The sequence below is a fragment of the Enhydra lutris genome, unplaced genomic scaffold, assembly GCF_002288905.1.
Source record: "Enhydra lutris kenyoni isolate GAN:26980312 unplaced genomic scaffold, ASM228890v2 scaffoldscaffold1, whole genome shotgun sequence".
Lineage (NCBI taxonomy): Eukaryota > Metazoa > Chordata > Mammalia > Carnivora > Mustelidae > Enhydra > Enhydra lutris.
In genome coordinates this window covers 14,626,710-14,648,144 of record NW_019154085.1, presented here as the reverse complement: position 1 = coordinate 14,648,144, position 21,435 = coordinate 14,626,710, and the positions used below count along the sequence as shown (strand labels likewise).

Here is a 21,435-nt window from a genome sequence, read left to right as displayed (position 1 = left end):
GTTTGTTAACCACCTGTAATTGGGTAAAAACAGACCAGAATGGGTCCCGGAGTTCGTCAAAAAAAGGACCGAGAGCCGGGCCTCGGCGGGGTTAGGGCAGAGCCCGAAAGGGCGAGAACGCAGACGCCAGACCGAGACGCCGAGGGCAGCGCGGCTTCGGCGCGCGCCAGGCCGCCCGGTTTAAATCTCCCGCCTCCCGCAGCCGGAGCCCGACACCTCCACGCTTGGGTGCGGAGGGGCACGGGCTGCGGGAGTGGCCCGGTGGCGTCTCGGGGCTCGCGGCGGCGGCGGGAACGGGTGCCGGGACGGACCTCCGCGTAGCCAAGTGCGACCCGAGGTGGCGGAGGACCGGCTCGTCGCGGCTTCAGCGTCGCGGTGAGAGTCTGCGGCCTCCCGCCCCCACCCCCCACCCCCCGGCGGCGGTGAGGCCGCCCCCGCCCCCGGTCTACCCGGCCGGAGGCCAAACCCATGGTTCCCGTGGCGACGCCCTGAGGTGGAGGCGCGGCGGGAGGTGCACGCCACGCGCGCACGCGGTCTCTCAGGGCCTCGCCGGCCCCTGCGGCCTCCCTCCCGGACGGGGTCCGGGTCCGAGCTCCCCGGGGCAGAACGGGCCAGGAGTGGTTTTCGGCGAGGTTGGAGCCCCTCCGGACGCAAGGAGCTGCCCTCCCGCGGGCCCCGCTAGCGAACGTGCGCAGGAGCCCGAGGCTTGTTCGGGCGATTCTCTCGAAGGTGGAGATCGCTTCCCGCAGAGCAGATGTTCCCAGCCTTTAGGTGCTTTCCCTGCTGACCTCTTTTTTTTCCTGTTGTGCTTATTTTTATGTCATTATTTTGTGATGGAAATGCCTTCTTTAGAAGGAAGTGGCAAGCGTTTGGCAAAAGCAAAACCTAAGTAAATGTGCGGTTTGAGGCGAACTGCGGAATGGCCGAGCTCCGCGGGCTTCCGCGCTCAAATCCTCCGGCCTGAGGCCGTGAACCCGGCCGCTGCACCCCTCCGGCTGGTGGATCACCGGGTCGGGTGCCCAGATGATGTCAATGGTCAGATACCTGATGCTCTGAGAAAGATGGAGAGGGGGAAAAATCCGACCTGGCAACCACCCCGCGATGCTGTGGGTTTGCCAGCAGAGGGGGTGGGATTATTTTTCATGTCATAGATGATGTTCACGCACGGAGCATAAACCCTGCTGTAAACTGCGGGTCACTGTAAAACAGCTTATTGAGAAGATCACGTTTATCCCCGGTTTTGGATTTTCTCTTAGCATTTATGTATTGATTTATTTAGTTTAGACTTAGGCAACATACTGTAAGGCGATATTACTTTCATCGTTTTAACATCAATATTTATGGAGTAGCCACAGGTGCCTCCTCCTTTAGTAGGAGTTAATTACACATGTATTGGCCAAATAAACAACTGATGGTATGTATATACTTTTTATATGATGAAAAATTTTAATCGTTTTATATTTGGCTGTGCCCAGCGTTACCAATATTCTTTGAAATTTCTGTATTTAATAGTGCAGAATGATTGTGCATCTAGCCATTGAAATAACTGTGGGCAAGACATTGCTCTAATTATAAGTAATTATAATTGCCAGACAAATCATTATAATTTTAGAGTTAAATGGGTGCTCAGAGCTCAGCCTGTCCAAAGTGGGAAAGCTGAAAATATGAGACTGGTGCCAGCATGAGACTGGTGGGAAAACTAGGGAATCACATTTTTATTAGAAATATTTATTATGAAGTAATTAATAAAAATTTATACCAGTGACTGAACTAGCACCAAATAGCAAAATATATCAGATATAAAACAGATGATATAAATTGTTTTGTTGACACTGTCCGACTTTGTGATTTCATGTGTGCTATGTCCTACAACTAAAATTTTTGACTTTGTTGATTTTCTGTATATGTCTGTTTTCTATTTCACAGATTTCTACTCTTACTTTCATTCTGTTTTATTTTGGGTTTAATTTGCTCCTCTTTTTCTAACTTATTAAGGTAGAAAGAAATAATTGATTTTATACCTTTGTTCCTTTTATATAAGCATTTAAAGCTATAAGTTTTCCTCTAAGCTTGCTTTAGCTAAATCCTACAAGTTTGGAATGTTTTCATTATCACTTAGTTAAAGATACTTCAAAATCTCTCTCTGATTTCTTTGATCCATTATTTATTTAAGTGTGTTACCTTATTTCCAAATATTTTAGAATTTTTAAGGTATATTGTTGCTGTTGATTCCTAAATTAGTGATGTTGTGGTCAGAAAACATACAAACCTATGGTCTGTAATAGGTTATGCAAGAAGAAAAAAAAAACCTCAATAAATTTAAAGGTATTGAAATGTTCCAGTTACCCTCAGGGAAAAATGTGTTTTCTACTGGTGGTTGGTGAAGTGGCCTAAATGTCAGTTAGGCGAAGCTGGTTGAGAGTGTTGCTCAACCTTGTATATTCACATTTTTAATGTCTCCTTATTCTGTCAGTTACTCTGGGTGAAGTGTTAAGTCTCAAGTCTCTAATTATGATTATAGATTTGTCTGTTTCTCCGTTCAGTTATGTCAGGCTTTACCTTGGATTTGGTAGTGTTGTTAGTCACATACACTTTTAAGATAGCTGTGTCTTTTGCCAAATTGACTCTTTTATCATTATGAAATGTCCATTTTATCCCTGAAAATACTTTTTTACATGGATGCCTGTTCTGTCGGACATTAATACAAGCTTAATGTTTGCCTCTTGCCATCTTTTTCCTCTTAACTCATCTGTGTGTTTCTGCTTAAAGTGTGTTTTTTATAAACTGCAGACTGTTGGGTTGTAGTTGTTTATTCAGTCTCACAACAATCATTGTGTTTTAATAGTGTTATACAGTCCACTTCTATTTTTCTAACTTTTTTCTGTGTTTGGATAAAGCATATTGGTCTTCTTTTTCCATTTTTTCATTTATTCTTTTGTTCTCTTCCCCTGCTGCCTTTTTGGGTGAACTGAGTTTTTAGAAGAATATTTCTTTTTCTATCTTTTTAGTTTAGTCTCTTCGTGTTATATTTGTATTGATGATCTTAGAGATTGATTACATATATGTCTTTAATTTATCACTGCTGATTTTCAAACATTCTAGTCCTTCCTGAACAGTTTAAGAATATTACCCTTTATACTTGGAATTACCATCTTCTCACCTTTTGTGCTCTTACCTTCTATATATTTTACTTCTACATGTGCTCTATATTTTTATTACTTTTAATTTAAAGAATCAGTAATCTTTTAGTGAAATTTAAAGATGCATGTGTATATGTAATGTTTAAAATATTTAAAAATTCCTTTGTATTTATCAACATATTTATGCTTTTGTTCTTTCAAGATTTTATTTAAATTCAAGTTAGTTCACATATAGTGCAGTATTAGTTTCGGGGGTAGAATTTAGTGATTCATCAGTTGCATGTAACACCCAGTTCTCATTACATCACATGCCCTCCTTAATGCCCATCACCCAAATACCCCATCCTCCCACCCACCTCTCCTCCAGCAACCCTCAGTCTGTTCCCTACATTTAAGAGTCTCTTATAGTTTGCCCCTCTCTCTGTTTTTATCTTATTTTTCCTTCCCTTCCCCTATGCTCATCTGTTTTGTTTCTTAGATTCCACATGGGAGTGAAATCATAAGGTATTTATCTTTCTCTGACTGACTTATTTCATTTTAGCATAATGTACTCTAGTTCTATCCACATCATTGCAAATGGCAAGATCTCATTCTTTTTGATGGCGGAGTATTATTCCGTTGTGTGTATATAGAGCACATCTTTTCAACATGACCAAGTGGGATTTATTCCTGGGCTGCAGGAATATCCACAAATTTCAACATCCACAGATCAATCAATGTGATAGACCACATTAATAAAAGAAAGGATAAGAACCATATGATCCTCTCAATAGATGAAGAAAAAGCATTTGACAAAATACACCATCCTTTCTTGATAAAAAAAAATCCTTAAGAAAATGCTTCTCCCAGGCACCTGGGTGGCTCAGTGGTTAAATCCTCTGCCTTCCGCTCAGGTCACGATCTCAGGGTCCTGGGATCGAGTCCCGCATTGGGCTCTCTGCTCGGCGGGGAGCCTGCCTCCTCCTCCCCTCTCTCTCTGCCTGCCTCTCTGCCTACTTGTGATCTGTCTGTCAAAAAAAAAAAAATCTTAAAAAAAAAAATGCTTCTCCCTCTCTTCCCCACTTGTGCTCTCTCTCAATAGCTCTCACTCTCTCAAAATCTTTTTAAAGAGGGATGGGGGGTGGGGGGTGAGCCTGGGTGGCTCAGTTGGTTAAGTGTCTGCCTTGGGCTTAGGTCATGATCCCAGAGTCCTCTGAATTTTTTATGTGTTTGAAAATTGATGACTTGCAACCATTTACTTTGTAGCTCATTTTCTTCGATAGAGATATATAAAATAATGATGTAGCTTGCAAATGATGATGTCTTCAGTGGATGAATTATGTTAAGTTAGGGTTGCCTGGGTGGCTCAGTCAGTTAAGTGTCTGTTTCTTGGTTTTGGCTCAGGTCATGACTTTAGGGTTGTGAGTTCTAGCCCCATGTCAGGCTTCACACTCACTGGGGAGTTGGCTTGAGGATTCTCTCTCCCTCTCTCTCTGGCCCTCCCTCCCCGCCCCCTGCTCATGTGCATTCGCATTCTCTCTCTCTCTCAAATAAATAGATAAATCTTTTTTTAAATATGGTAAGATATTCCAAATTATTAATAATAAAAATTATTATAAAAAATAATTTTTATCTATAAGGTTGAGAAAATTTAGAAATTTAATAATATTATTCTGAGTTCCAGTGAACAAGCACTTTCATCCATTACTAGTGGGCGTAAAAATCAGTACAATGTCTATGGAGGACAATTTAAGAAAATGACAGATTTTAAATGCATATATCCTTTGATTCAGCCAACATACTTCCAGGATTTTATCCTATAGATAAACTTGCATGTATTTTAAATAATACATATACGTTTATTCTTATTTTTTATTCAGCATGGTTTAATAATATTCCAGAAACAATCTTTAAATATCCATCAATAGTATACCATTTTAGTAAATTATAACACATCCATTAAATGAAATGTTAAATATCCATTAAAGTTATATTCCCCTATGTAGAAAATTCCATGTCATATTCTTTTTCTTTTCCTTCCTTCCTTCCTTTCTTTTTTAAGATTTTAGGTATTAACAGAGAGCACAAGCAGGGGGGACAGCAGAGGGAGAAGGAGAAGCAGGCTCCTTGATGAGCAGGGAGCCCTACTGGGAACTCGATCCCAGGACTCTGGGATCATGACCTGAGCCAAAGGCAGATGCTTAACTGACTTAGCCACCCAGGCGCCCCCAAGTTGTATTCTTTTTCACTTCACATCGTACACAGTACTCACTTGTATCCATTATCTAATGTTGCTGAGGAGATGTCTGAGGCCAGCATAAATTATTTAATTTGTAGGTGACCCTGTTTCTTCTAGATCCTAAAAGCATCCTTTTTCCATCCTTAAAATTTGGCAACATTCCATAATATATCCTAAATCTTGATCATTTCCTGTTAATTTTTCCTGATATATAATAAGATCTTTCAGTTTTTCACTTCTATATCCTTGAATATTTTGGCTGTTCCATATTGTTTGTCTCTCTAAGAATATTACTTATGTTAGATTTCAGTTGTTTATCTTACAAATCTATCATTTTTGTTCTGACTACTTTGTTAGAGTCTAACCACCTTTATTTTGTCATATTCATTCTGAATGATTTTCCTTGGCTTGTCATCCTTATTATTAACTTGGTTTTCTGAAGTATCTTTTCTACTTGGAGTTGTTTCTAATATGACTTCAAGTACTGTGGTATTTTTTTCTTTTTATCTTTTGTTTGTTTCAGCTCTTTTTTTTTAAAAATCTGTTTTGTGGAGTTATGTTCTATTTATTTGATACAAAGCAGTTTTTCTTTAAAATTCTATTTTATGCAGCAGTTCTTCAAATGTGTGGGTTTTTTCCCCCTCTTTTCCACATTATGATCCCTCCTCCTTTTATGCAGTCTTACATTTTTATGTTATTTATTGTTGAAAAGTTATGTTCTGGCCTGCTCTTTGCCCAAAAATGGCATAAGTCATTGGAAAAGCTGCCTTAGAGGCTGAGACAGGAGACTGAACACATTGTCGTGATCTCTCTTCTTCAAACTGGCTGCTTGGTGACACAGTTGTCATATGCTCTCTGTAAGCAGGTTCCCACCGGATATGTTAAACATTCACGCCAGATGCAGAGCAATGCTGACGTATCTCTGATTGATCTGCTTTACTCTGCTGTGCAGGTTGGCCACTAGCTTACTGTTTCTGTTTCTCTACAGCCATGCTTGGGCTCCTGGTGAGGAAAATAAAAAATGTCATGGCACCTGTAGGTTTAGGGAGCCCAGTACATGACACCTCTTGGCTCTTTTGTTCCTTCCTGAGATTGGGACCAATTCAGATGTGGTCAAAAGAGCTTAGTTAGGCAGGTGGAGATAAAATATCAACTTCATTGTTGAGAGAGCTTTTGGAAGATATGTATGGTATAGGTGGTCTTCTCATATGTCTGTCCCCAGCCCAGACCTGGAGTAGCCCACCCAAGGGATATTTTGGATCTTTGTAATAGACGTGCTTACCTAAAGACTTTTGATGAATTAGCTCTCCCCAGTCCAAAAATGTGGACCAATGGTGAACTCACCAGTCAGGTTTCTCACTTAAGGGGTAAAGGGGCAAGACGCTAGGAAGATTTATGGAAAGTCTGTCCTCACGGAAACTAGAAGAAAAGAGACATTCCCACCTTAAACACCATGATCTCTTCTTTAGTAGTCTTCTCTGCCAGGCTGTGATAGGGAGATAGGTACCAAGTAGAATGCTGTCTGCTTTCTCCATAAGTCTGATTGCTGTGCCTTTAAGGACTCATGTTTTCAAGTTAGTGATTGATTATGGGGAAGTGTTCTTCAGGACCCACTCAATTTGCCAAAACTGGATCTGTTTTAGATTAGAGGAGATGCACGGCAGATTTGGGCATCCTCTTTAAATATGATGCAAAACCTCATGGTAGCTGAGAGTTATGTGTTGGCATCAATGCTGTGAGATGTGGCTATTTTGCACAGGGGTTTCCTTCTCTAATTTTGGTTCTGTTTTGGTCAGCAAAAGGAATTATGCAAACATGCATGCATTTCCCCCTCTTTCCCAGAAGCTGTTAACCTTTTAAATCCTTGCTCATCTAAAAGATGAATATACTTTTCTTACATTTGTGCTTCTTGAGTTACAAAAGAGATTAGATAACATTTTTGTGTATTCATTGCATCTTTGAAGTTCTTTTGTGAATTGCCTATTCTTATTTTGTCCTTATCTTTCAAATGGTGTTTGTCTTTTCACTTATGAGTTCTTTAATTTAAAAATAATGGGGCTCCTGGGTGGCTCAGTTGGCTAAACATTTGCTTTCCACTTGGGTCATGATCCCAGGGTCCTGGGATCAGGTCCTGCATTGGGCCTCCTGCTCAATGGGGGTTTACCTCTCCCTCTCCCTCTGTGCTCGCTCTCTCAAGTAAATAAGTAAAATCCTAAAAAAAAAAAAAATTTTCTTATTTCTATCTTACCTTGCCTAGTTATTTCTTTTCAAAATTTGCTTATGTTCCATTTGTTATATGAAGTTAAAATTTTAAATTATTTTTTAAATATTATTTTATTAAAGTTGTATATGACCCTTTAACAGTAAAATATTCAAGGATCATAATGTATAAAAGCAGCCTTCCCATTCCTGTTCAAGTTCTGATCTCCATTGGCACCTACCTTCAACCTATTTCCCCTGATATGCCCCCCCACCTCTAAATTCTGTGTTTATATGTAGATTTTTAAAAGATCTTATTTTTAAGTAATGTCTTCACGCAACATGAGGCTCAAACTTCGAGCCCTGAGATCAAGAGTCACACCCTCTACTGACTGTACCAGCCAGACACCACTATATGCTGATACTTGATTTATTGATTTAAGGCATTATCTACCTTAGATGGCAGATGAGGAATTAGCTACACTTCACCACCGCTATTACCACTTATCCTCACCCAGTATAGATTTAATACTGTTTTTATTACATCCAATTAGTGTTTATGTTGTTGTGAACAATCAATTTTTTTAAAGATTTTGTTTATTCATTTGAGTGAATGAGAGAGAGTACAGGCAGGGAGAGGGTCAGAGGGAGAGGCAGACTCCCCACTGAGCAAGGAGCCCCACATGGGGCTTGATCCCAGGACCTTGGGATCATGACCAAAGTAGAAGGCAGACACTTAACCAACTGAGCCCCCCAAGGAGTCCACCTAGAGGTCTCTTTTCCAGAGTCTATCTTCCTGCTTAAATTTGAGCGGCTTGCTCCTTTTTTTTTTTTCCTAAGATTTTATTTTTAACTAATCTCTACACCCAACATGGGGCTCAAACTCACAACCCCAAGATCAAGAGTTTCATGTGCTACTAACTGAGACAGACATGTGCCCCTGAGCTGCTTTTCTATGCAGCTGTCATCCTGAGCCTTTGCTTTGTTGCTCTTCCAAGTTGGATTTTGGTCTTCCGTATTACATTCCTACTTTTGAGGAATCTCTTTTTCTGACTCCCAATAATTTGTACATAGTCTACTTTTTCTCTTAAAACTTCTAGGATCTAAAAAAAAATAAAAAAAAATAAAAAAAAAAACTTCTAGGATCTTCTTACACCCAGTTTCCTGAAAGTTCACAATGATGCATTTTTGGAATAAATCTCTATTTGGATGGAGATTTAGGTCCTTCAGTTATTTTTCAACCCTCTTATTAAAATTTTTTTAAAAAGATTTTTTTTATTTATTTGACAGAGACAGACCACAAGAGAGGGAACACGAGCAGCGGGGAGCTGGAGAAGGAGAAGCAGGCTTTCCCACTGAGCAGGGAGCCTGATGTGGGCTCTGATCCCAGGATGCTGGGATCATGACCTGAGCTGAAGGCAGACGCCCAGGGACTAAGCCACCCAGGCACCCCCTTTTTATTAAATTTTTAAAAAATTTTCAGCTATCCTATCTTTTCCACAAGGGTTCTTTCTTATTCTTTTGAAAACAGATGTATTTATTTATTTGAGAGAGAGGGAAAGAGAGTGTGAGCAGGGGGACGGACAGAAGGAGAGGGAGAGAATCTCAAGCAGATTCCATGCTGAGCTCAGAGCCCCACTTGGGGCTTAATCTTACAACCCTGAGATCATAACCTGAGCTGAAACCAAGAGTCAGACACAACCAATTGTGCCACCCAGAGAACCCTTTCTTATTCTTTTATTATTCCTCCTTGAGAGTACTAGTTACTCTCAAAGTAACTAATTTGTGTTTTCTTTCTATATTTTCTCAATTACCCACAGCTTTTTTCTTTTTTCTATTTGTTGGTTTGGGTCAGAGGTCTTTCTTACTGAAGACTTCCCTCAGATATCTGTTGATCTTTGGGTTTTCATTTATATTTAAGAGGAAGACTAGCAAAACTAATCAGAAGCTTTGTATGTATGATTGAGCTTGTTAGTGGCATATTCTGCTCTACAGTGAATAGGCAAAGATTCATCCTTTTATAATGTCCAAATGACATACTCCTTTATTCTGGAGCTTTTAATTCTTTCCAGAGAAAAGATGTTTCAGTCTTTTCTAAGGAATGGAAAGGGGTGTGTGTGGGGTGGGGGGATGCTTTGCTACTGGTGAGCAAAGAATGGGAAAATCACTTGACATTCAGCAGTTCTGTATGTAGACTTTGACTTTATCATTTTGTTTTTAGGCCGAGTCTTCTGCTGTGTTGTCTTGCCCAAGTCCAGAACGTTCTTGGTTCAATTTCTTCAACCCCCATTGAGTGACACAGATTAGAAAGGGACCTCGGGGTCCAGCCAGCTGTATACAGACTTCAATGAATCCTTCTTCCGCTTCCAAATGGTACGTCTTTCGATATTCTTAAGGTAATTAACTCATTGCTTAATAGCATTCCTCTGTTAAAGCTTAGGGGACAACTTCCTCTCCAAAATGTATTGAAGTCTCTCATCTGCTCTTGTCATTATACTGCCTCTTTTTGTACTTATGAGTTAATGGCTTACATTTTTGTTTTATTCTTTTACTGTTATTTTAGTGGGTTAGGGAAGGGAAAGCAGGTAAGTGCATGGGGTCAATCTGCATTTTTAACAGGGTACCCTGTTTTTTAATACTCTGTTTTTAATAACCTCTTCCAGGTTATTTCTTAACTTGAGCTTTAAAATTAAGTCAGTTAAATAAATGAGTTTCGTGTTTTAAAAATTTACATCCTAGGGCGCCTGGGTGGCTCAGTCTGTTAAGCGTCTGCCTTCGGCTCAGGTCATGATCCCAGGGTCCTGGGATTGAGTCCCGCATCGGAACTCCTGGCTCCATGGGGAGCCTGCTTCTCCCTTCCCCTCTGCCTGCTACTCTGCTTGCTTTTATTCTCTTTCTTTGTCAAATAAATAAATGAAATTTAAAAAAAATTAAAAATGTATATCCTATGTATTTTTGTTTATTTAGAAGCTATATGTAATAACTTCTCAGACTTTTGGCTAAGATCAAGTATATTTATAGGTTGTATGTAATAATTAAAAGAATGTCCTATACTTGCATTCAACTTTATTTGTCTTTTTTTAAGTAAAGTCTGTGCTTAATGTGGGGCATGAACTCACAACCCTGAGATCAAGAGTTGCATGCTATACCAAATGAGCCAGCCAGGCACCCCACAACTTTATATTTTTCAAAGCAATTTTGCATATGTTATCCCATTTGATCCTCATAATATGAGAGGCTCTGCACTTGGGAAGGTTGGGCATAGCAAAGGCCTGGAAATATGCAGTGAAGTTGGAAATATTCTTTTTTTTTTTTTTTTTAAAGATTTTATTTATTTATTTGTCAGAGAGAGAGAGGGAGAGAGAGCAAGCACAGGCAGACAGAATGGCAGGCAGAGGCAGAGGGAGAAGCAGGCTCCCTGATGAGCAAGGAGCCCGATGTGGGACTCGATCCCAGGATGCTGGGATCATGACCTGAGCCGAAGGCAGCTGCTTAACCAACTGAGCCACCCAGGCGTCCCGAAGTTGGAAATATTCTTAAGTTTCATAGGAGATTAGCTCTAATATCTTTTTAACATAAAAATTTAGTTTTTGATACTTTAAATTATTAAAAAGATTTGAAATCTAGTTTTTCAGCCATTCTTTCAAAAATAAAACTTCTTCTGTAATTTACTTCCTTTTCTTTAACTTACTAAGATTAAAAAAAAATTTTTTTTAAGTAATCTCCACACCCAGTGTGGAGCTTGAACTCATGACTTTGAGATCAAGTCATATGCTTCACTGACAGCCAGCGAGGTGCCCCTTTAGTTACTATTATTTCTTATTTTTTAATTAAAAAATTTATTTAAGTAATCTCTATACCCAATATGGGTCTTGAACTCATGACCCTGAGATCAAGAGTCACACTCCCTACTGACTGAGCCAGCCAGAGCCTCTCTTAATATATTGTTTATAGTTTGAATGGTCTTAATGACCCCATTAATATTTTTCAAGTTTTGTTTTCCAATAATCTATTTTAAATGCTCTTTCTGTTCTTTATGAAATGATATGATTGAAGTGCTATAAATAAGTTATATTTCTATAGTAAATTCTTAAGCAGAAAGTCTGATAAGTAGATAATTATCTTGAAGCATTACTTTTGGAAAAAATGAGCTCTGATCTGTTTTTTTTTTTTTAAACTTCTTTACAGACTAAAATTACACTGACTACAGAAATTATAGACTATTTCTATAAAAATAAATTTTATTGTAACTAGAAATTCAAATGTAGTTTGCAATCAGAACTTGATTTTGTTAATATATTTCTCTCTTGTTTTCATTCTTATAAGCAACACCAACTTTTATGTGCCAGCTAGTTCTTGAAAACCTATGGGTTTTTCAAAGTGGTTTACCTGAAAATTAGGAACTAAATATTGTATATTTCACTTAACTCACTATAAGGTAGGAGACATCTTGAATCACATTTTTCCCAAAGGAAAAGAACTCTGCTTGTGGAGTCAGAAGACCTGGATATGTGTTAAGTATCAAGATGTTCTTTTGAGAAATTTCCCTCAATTTCACAGAGCCTCAGTGATCTCTATAAAACTGGAATAATGAAATCTAACATTTTTAGCTTTTGGAGTTATTTTAAGGATCAAAGGTGATGAAATGTGTGACAATTTAAAAAATTGTCAAGAGTTCTACAAGTGTAATTATTATTTTAGTATGTAGTAATACTAAGATTATCAGAAACATCTAGATATAGGTATCATAAGCCTCCCCTAAGACTTTACCTTTTGTATAATTTTGAATTCTTTTAGAAAAATGATTAAGCTCAAATAAATGTAATCTTTTAAAAAATCTAGATTAAAGGGGCACCTAGGTGACTCAGTCGGTTGAGCATCTGCCTTCAGCTCAGCTCATGATCTCAGAGTCCTGAGAAAAGTCCCACATTGGGCCCCCTGGTCAGCAAGGGTCTGCTTTTCCCTCTCTCTCTGTGTTCTCCCTCTCTCTTTCTCTCAATAAATAAATAAAAATCTTTTTTAAAATTATTAAGCTCTAGTCATTTTATAAGAATATTTGGTTACGGGGTGCCTGGGTGGCTCATTTGGTAAGTGTCTGCCTTTAGCTCAGGTTGTGTCGTGAACCCAGGGTCCTGGGATCAAGCCCCTCATTGGGCTCCCTGCTGAGGGGGAAGCCTGCTTCTCCCTCTTTCACTCCCCTGCTTGTGTTCCCTCTTTTGCTGTGTCGCTCTTGATCAAATAAATAAATAAAATCTTGAAACAGAACAAAACAAAAATGTATTTAAATAAGAATATTTGGTCAAGATGATAACCTCTCTGTGGGCAACCTACCTGCTTAGTACAGGATCTCTGTGTCTATGATTTAATGGTAAGTATTGCCTTCTATTTTAGATAAACACAGCTCTATATTTATTTTAACTGAATTTTCTCAGATCAGTGCCTTATTGATGTTATGATTGGAGTGCCAAGTTGTAGGACCTAGAATAAAGCCAGCATTTAATATACATACGAAAGTGACTTCCATAGGAGACTGCTTAGAAATTTCAGCTAATTTAGTTCTACACTAATTCTAGTGTCCATTGTATTTACTAATCTTATTTTTAAAAAGATTTTATTTATTTGAGAAAGAGATCATATGTGGGGATTGAGGGAGAGCAGGAGGCGAGGGAGAAGCAGACTCCCCACTGAGCAGGGAGCTTGACAGACCAAAGTAGGGCTTGAGCCCAGGACCAGTAAATCATGACCTGAGCCAAAGGAAGACGCTTAACTGACTAAGTCACCCAGGTGTCCCTTTTGTATTTATTAATTTCAATTACTCTAGTCCTGTAATGCTTCTGGTATCTCAGTAACCAAACTATGTTTGGCTAAACAATAGTTAATTTGAAAAGATTCATGTTTATAACTTTTATGCAATTCTAGTCAAATATTGAAGCTGATGCTTTATATAGAATATATTCTTTAGGGCAGTTTCAGGGCAGATTCTCAATCTGTGACTTGATAGTCTTTCATATCTGTAGTCCTTAATAATCTTTTTTAAAAAAAGATTTTTATTTATTTGATAGAGAATGAGAGAGAGAGAGAGAGATCATGATGGGGGGGGGGGGGGGGTCAGAGGGAGAAGCAGATTCCCCACCAAGCACAGAGACTGATGTGGGACTTGATCCCAGGACTCCAGGGTCATGACCTGATTCGAAGGCAGTTGCTTAATCAACTGAGCCACCCAAGGTCCCTGTAGTCCCTAATAATTTTAATGGGCTTCAGTTTATCTCCATCCATGAAAGGGGGCAAATAAACTTAATCTACTCATTGGCCAAAACTAAAAACAATTCCCAAATTAATGGACAGTTGATGAAAGATTAGTCAGGTAGTATCTTTAAAAATTATATTATATATATATATATATATATATATATAAACATATATATAACGTATGTGTACACATATGTGTGTATACATATACATACATGCATATGAACAAAGATAGACATTGTCTTATTACAAACAGTAAAGCTTAAAGAGACTTATGATTCCTTATAATTTTGATAATCATGGTCTAGGTCAGGGGTTTGTAAACTTTTTTTTTTTTTTTTGTAAAAGGCCATATAGTCGGTAAGTACAGCTTTGTGGACCATGCAATCTGGTGGACCTACTTATCTCTGCTGTTGTAGCAAAAAAGCATCTCAGAACTAATTTTTCTCTGCAGACCAGTTTTCCAGTCAGCCTATCCCTGACTTGAGTTGAGATGTGTTCTTGGTTAAGCAGATCATTTGTGCACAAAGCACATTCTTCAGAGATGAGTTAGATTATATTGGTAAACTTGAGATCTTTTTATTAGGTTGAACCATCTGAAATTTCTCATTTTGTAGGTCAAAAATGGTCTAATGTTACCAAGTTCATATTGATCAGTCACCTTATTAATGAAAATTTTAATAAGCACATACAGTCTATTGCTAATGTACTGGTGAATGATTTTGTAACAAATGAGTATAAACAATACTCTAATCCCTTTACAGCACTGCTGAGTGAAAGAATTAATGTCAGCTTTTCACTCTGACTCTGTATAGAATGTGTTTTCTGTATGTAATTGTTCTGTACTCTTAGTTGTGAAAAGGTTTTTATAAGCCTTCTATTATTCTCTCATTTTATAGACGTCTCCATCCCTTTTGAACCAAAATAGCTAAACTAGATAACCTCTGAAGGTCTTTTTAATTTCTTTTAGTTATGTGATTTAAATATCTATTATATAAAGAACACATTTCTCATTAACCTGTATCATTCATATCATAGTGAATCCATAGAACAATACCAAGAACCTGGTCCGAATTTGATTCACCTTCCTCGAACCCTCTCTAAATTTTACCTCCTTTCTGCTTTCTTTTTTGAAGGTCTCATCAGTTCTCATTGTTTGTCTTTTTTTAGCTAACTCCCAAATCACCATTTTTTTTCTTTTTCTTTTTCTTTTTTTTTTTTTTTTTTTTTTTTTTGGTGGGGAAGGGGCAGAGGGAGAGGGAGAGAGAGAATCTTTTTAAAATTTTTTTATTAATATATAATGTACTATTTGTTTCGGGGATACAGGTCTGTGAATCATCAGTCTTACACAGTTCACAGCACACACCCTCCCCAATGTCTATCATCCAGCCACCCCATCCTTCCCACTCCCTCCCCTCCAGCAACCCTCAGTTTGTTTCCTGAGATTAAGAGTCTTGTGGTTTATCTGAGAGGGAGAGAGAATCTTAAGCAGGCTCCATGTCCGGTGCAGACTCTGCCATGGGGCTCAGTCTCACAACCCTGAGATCATGACCTAAGCCAAAATTAAGAATCAGACACTTAACCAACTGACCCACCCCCGTGTCCCCCAAATCACCATTTCTAATCTGAGCACCAATAAAATTTAAAATGAGAAAGTATAAAATAATGCTTCTTAAATACCAACAATATCTGTTTTAAGTAGTTTACATGTATTTTCACATTTAATTCTTATACCAATCTATTTACTTCATTATTCCTGTTTTACTGATGAGAAAATAAAGGTCAGAGAAATTAATGTAACTCACACAAGGTCCCACAGCTAGACGTAGTAGAGTTACTAGGTTCAAACCTAGGCAGTCTGACTAGAGACCCAAGCTTGAAATAATCTTTATCACTACAGTTGCAATTGCTTTTAGATATTTCTGTGAACTCAGATGCCACTTACCATTTCAAACTCAGAATTTCACACATCAGATGCATAATGTTCCCATTTCTTCTAAACCTCCTTATTTTTCAGGGGCAAAACTGTTAAGTCATTACTAACCAAATTCTGTAGATTCTTCCTTCACATCTGTTCTTATGGTGATATCCTTGGTCCTGATTCTTACTAGATTATGTCTGGAATGTGGAAAGATTGTTATGAACTATCTAACTTTCTGCTGCTCAAAAACGTTTATTGGCCCACATTACCTATTAAATGAAATATAGAGACCTCTACAATCTATCACCTACCTACATTTTCCTTCTTCAGCCTGTTTTTGAAATGACATTTCCTTGTCTCATGCTGTTAAGATCAATGTGTTTCTTCAATATTTCACTTGTGGACCTAGAACACCTGAATTCTAATCTTCTTTCTATTATTAGTAGGTGTGAGATTGTTGGCAAGAGAAGGGAATAGGAGTTCCCTTGTAAATAATGTATAAGTGATATTAATACATAGTCTTTGTAATAACTTTTACCTTCTCAGACTTCTTTTTTTTTTAAGATTATTTATTTATTTGACAGAGAAATCACAAGTAGGCAGAGAGGCAGGCAGAAGGCAGAGGGGTGGGGGAAAGCAGGCTCCCTGCTGAGCGGAGAGCCCAATGCAGTGCTGGATCCCAGGATCCTGAGATCATGACCTGGGCAGAAGGCAGAGGCTTAACTCACTGAGCCACCCAGGCACCCTCAGACTTCTTTTATACACTTACTAATTCATAAGTAAAATTGTATAAAATTATAACTACTTAATGTGTACTTTAACAATGAATGAATGGAATGACTCTCACCTTTGGATAAGGGCTTGCTAGTACTACCTAATAATAATGACAAATAAAAGCAAAAAAGACAAAGCCAAAAAGATATAAATGGGCTTGATAATCAAGTAAACATTTTTCAAAATAATAATAGTTACACAAAAGCTAGTTTTACATGTTAATTGTAGTAAATTTGGAAACTACAGAAAATTTTCACTCTTTATCCCACTGTAGAGAAAAAAATTAGTTGACATTTTGGACTGTTTCATATCATTAGTTGAAATCATTAACAAACTCTGATTCTTTGAGGAAATGCTGATTGTGTTTGTAATAAAAGTTATGGCTTGGGAGCCAGAGTAATCAGGAGTACTACATTAATATTAAACAGCAAACTTGTCTAATGTATTTTCTTAATTGCATCAAGCGATTATGTTATATTTAGTCAAAAGTCTTTACAGATTATTTTTCTCAAGGGATTTTAGTACTTTCATCAGTCTGCATATTAGCATCAGTCTGTTTTGCTTCCTTTTTAGTGATGTCACAGTAATGAGATGTTAAAGTGAGTATAGAACTACCTCTAAAGAGAATATTGATTTGTTCTATTTTAAGATTTATACTCCAAATCCAAGAAATAGCTAAAACATTTAAATATTATATGGTGCAAAACGGAATAAAATGTTCTATATGGTGACTGTGTTCAAGTAAAAAAAATTGTACTCTTACTGGAAATAAAGGAGATTTCCAGTTAAGACGGCATAGTAACATTTGCTCTCAACTCACGGTAATTAGAAAAGAAATTTAGAAGCAAACCCAAAAAGATGTATCTTGCCTAGATAATAAGATAAGCATAAACCAAACAAAGTGGAAAAATAAAGTAGCAAATGGGGCTGAAACAGATGTACTGAGCTATCAATATAGAAATAGTCTCTGGTATCTAGGAGGTCAGTTTCTGCAGGTTGGTAGAAATTAAGTGTTTCCCATACACCATTCCTTCAAACCTGATTAGATCAATGGTATTTCAGATATCACTATAACAGGGGCCCTAAAACAACAGTATAAGATTCTGTGGAAGTAGGAACCCTGAAGGTGAATGAAAAACAACTGAATAGCCACTAGTAAGGAGAAATAAAATAACCATAGAGGGAAGAAGGAAAAAATTAAAGATTCTGTACTCAAAATGAGCCTATAAAATTCAACAAAATCAACATTTGGAACATGAATTCATTCCAGGTAAAAATGATTTTGTAGAAGAGTCTTAGAATTCTATATATTTAGGGTGCCAAAGTGAAAAATTATAGGATGGTAACCGTTATAAAGGACAAGAAGAGGAATATGAGGAACAAATTAGAAATCTTGAAAATTACAGAAGAGAGAAATAGTCACTGGATATTAAAAAACAAATCTTAAAGGCTGGGATGAACTCTAGACAAAACAGAAAAGAGAATTCTTGAATTGAAAGATTGTACTGAGGAATTTACCCAAAAAACAGTACAGAAAAACAGACTTCTCATTGACTGCAATAGATGCACTAAGACATGAGGATTCTATCCTCAAAGAATTAAACAATAAAGAATGTTACGTAATGGAAACAACAGAACAGATGCATACATAGCAACATATGTAGAACCTAAAAACAAAGGGCTGAGTGAAAAACACCCAAAAGGTCAGAAATAAAATCTGCAACACTGTATCATTTTTATATATTAGAATGTGTACATAACTCATTTTATAAGACTTCATTCAAATTAAAAAGTACACATTCAAGCACATTAGAATGATTGTAAGGAGAAACGGAAATGAGGAAGAAGTTAAAGAATCAATATACAAGTAAATGAACAAACAAGAAAATGAGTCTTGCATGGGTCAATAATAGCTTAAAAAAAAAGAAAAATACAGGAAATTGTTAGTCTAGATTTTTTAAAAAGATTTTATTTATTTGCAAGAGAGATCACAAGTAGGCAGAGAGGCAGGCAGAGAGAGAGGGGGAAGCAGGCTCCCCACTGAGCAGAGAGCCTGAAATGGGGCTTGATCCCAAACCCTGAGATCATGACCTGAGCTGAAGACAGAGCCTTAACCCACTGAGCCAACCAGGCACCCCTGTGAGTCTAGATTTTTATATGCAAGAAACATGAATGTGGGCACCTGGGTGGCTCAGTTGGTTAAGTGCCCAGACACTTGGTTTTCTTTTGGGTCATGATCTTGGTGTCCTAGGATCCAGCCCTACCTCAGGCTTCGAGCTCAAAGGGTAGTCTGTTTGAGGATTCTGTCCCTCACCATCTGCCTCTTTTCCTGTGCGCATTCTCTCTCAAAAAAAAATCTGTCTTGAAAAAAAAGGAAACACGAATGAAGGCAAAATAGAGTTTCATAGATATCAAGACCAAGCATTTTTTACCACAGGATTCACTAGAAGAACTACTAAAGCAGGGACCTTTTCAAGACCAAAGAAGGAAAGTATAAAAATAAGAAATAATGGTTAGCCATCCTTCTTCCTCTTCCCATATGGGGAAACCTGCCCTAATCCAGGTATCTCTTACTGGTTGACAAGTTATTTAGTTCTGATGCTTGGTGAGGATGACCATTTAGCTCTCACACTCAGCTATGTCCACAAACTTTGCCATTGTCAGTAACAAAAAATGGGATTTAGGCCTTCAGCAACTACACCTTACAGTATTTGTTTCTTAACTTGTTTAGATGTAATGCAGAGAAAAGGGATGCCATTTATTGGGTCCCCTCAGAGACTCCAACATTTCAAATTATGAGAACATTGAGGAACAAAAGTATGGAATTTTGTGTAGTAAAATATATAGTAGAATATACAGCATAAACACAAAATACTTAGGATTAAACAAAAGATGTGCACTGTCTCTGTATTAAAATCTCCAGAGCACTGCTGAGTGAAATTAAAGGAGAAGAAGACCTAAATAAATGGAAATGCATATAATCATTTTGCATGAAAGACAGTATTGTTAACATGCCAGTCCTCCACAAATACATCTGTAGGTTCAGTGCCACTCTGGTCTAAATTCCAGAGCTTTTTTTAATAGTAAAAAAGATAATTCAAAAATGGGCAAAAGAGAAACACTTGACATGGAGTATATACAAATGGCTAGTTAACACGTGAAAAAGTACTCATCATCCTCAGTCATCAGTAAAATTCACATTAAAACCATAAGGAAATACCTCTACTAGATTAGACTCTACTAGACTAGAATGGATAAAACTAGTAAGACTGCTAACATTAAATGTGAATGAGGATGTGAAACATCTGGGACTCTCACACCTTGCTAATGGGAATGTAAGAAGGCAATTTCTTACAAAGTTAAATATATGCCAATTCTTTGACAGAATCCTTTTCTATGTCTTTATCCAAAGGGAAAAAAAAACAAAAACATTTGTCCACAAGTAGACTTGTATAGCCATGTTCATAGCAGCTTTACTTACAGTAGTAAAAAATGAAGACCTGTTGTTACATTCACACAATGGATTACTATTCAGCAATTTAAAAAAATGCCCTAACTAGAGAAGGAGAAACTGAGGTTAAAAAAAAAAAAAACTGTTATTATTTCTTATAGGCTAGGCATTGCCTGAAAAAGGATACAGGGGAATTTTCTGGGGCATTAGAAATATTCTATACCATAATATCCATTTGTCAAAAGTATACAGCCCCAAATTATACACATCAATGTATGTAAATATTACCAAAAAGAGCCACGTATTATTGATGATGATGATAGAATGAGGTGGTAGGCTTAGGTGAAAGTATGAATGATATAAATATGGCAGATTATTGGGGTACCTGGGTGGTGTAGTCGGTTAAGTGTCCTTGATCTCGGCTCAGGTCATAATCTCGGGGTCCTGGGATTGAGATTCCCCCCCCATTATGCGCTCAGTATGGGATCTGCTTGGGATTCTCTCTCCTTCTCCCTCAGCGCCTTTCACTCTTGCTCTCTCTAAGATGAATAAATCCTTAAAGAAATTAAAAATCTACTTTTAAAATGGCAGAATGTTGACAATTGAGCTATTTTATTTTTGTCTGCATATGTTGAACTATGACTTTAAAAGAAATTTTTAAAAAAGATTTTATTTATTTTGCAGAGAGAGCACAAGGGGATTGGGAAGGGCAGAGTGAGAAGCAGACTCCCTGTTGAGCAGGGAGTCCAAGGTGGGGCTTGATCCCAGGACCCTAAGATCACGACCTGAACTGAAGGCAGCTGCTTAACCAACTGAAACACTCAGGTGCCCAAACTTTTAAAGAAATTAAGAAAGGAAAAGCTCATATTTATCCCAAAACTTACTAATTCCAGTTATCTTTATTATTTCCTGTGGATCCAAATTACGGTCGTAATTTTCATTCAGCCTGAAGAAATTGTTAACATTTCTGAAAGTCCCCCAGCCATGAATTCTCTCAGTTCTTTATCTGAAAATGTATTTTGCTTTCATTTTTAAAGGATAGTTTTGATAGATACAGATTATGGGCTGATAGTTTTTTTTCTTTCATTCAGTACCCTAAATATATTCCTCCATTGTAGTCTGGTTTTTGTTGTTTTCATTGAGAAACTGCCTGTAATTTGCATTTTTCTTGCCCTGTACATAATATGCCATTTTGCTCTGCTTTTCAGATAGATTTTTCTCTTTATCTTTGGATTTAAGCAGTTTATTTATGATATGCCTATTTATGATATGCCTATTTGTAGTTTTTCCTTGTATTTATTGACCTATAAGTTAAAGTTATTTACAAAATCTAGCATGTTTTATTTTTTCCCCCCATTCCCCATATGATCTCTCCTCTCCTTCTGGGTCTTTTTTTTTCCTCCTCTCCATTTCTCAGATTTTTTATTCATCTTTTTTTTTTAAGATTATTTATTTATTTGACAGAGAGAGATCACAAGTAGGC

At 37.6% G+C, this 21,435-nt stretch overlaps 1 protein-coding gene across 1 annotated transcript in view; it reads left to right on the top strand.

Annotated features, from left to right (window-relative positions):
* Nucleotides 1–308: 308 nt before the first annotated feature.
* Nucleotides 309–21,435, top strand: part of LOC111143721 (islet cell autoantigen 1 like) — a 71,179-nt gene continuing 50,052 nt past the window's right edge. The window contains exons 1-2 of the mRNA XM_022497552.1: nucleotides 309–375; nucleotides 9,779–9,930. Coding sequence (XP_022353260.1) covers nucleotides 9,905–9,930 — 26 coding nt within the window. The 5' untranslated portion in view covers nucleotides 309–375; nucleotides 9,779–9,904. The remainder of the gene's footprint in view (nucleotides 376–9,778; nucleotides 9,931–21,435) is intronic.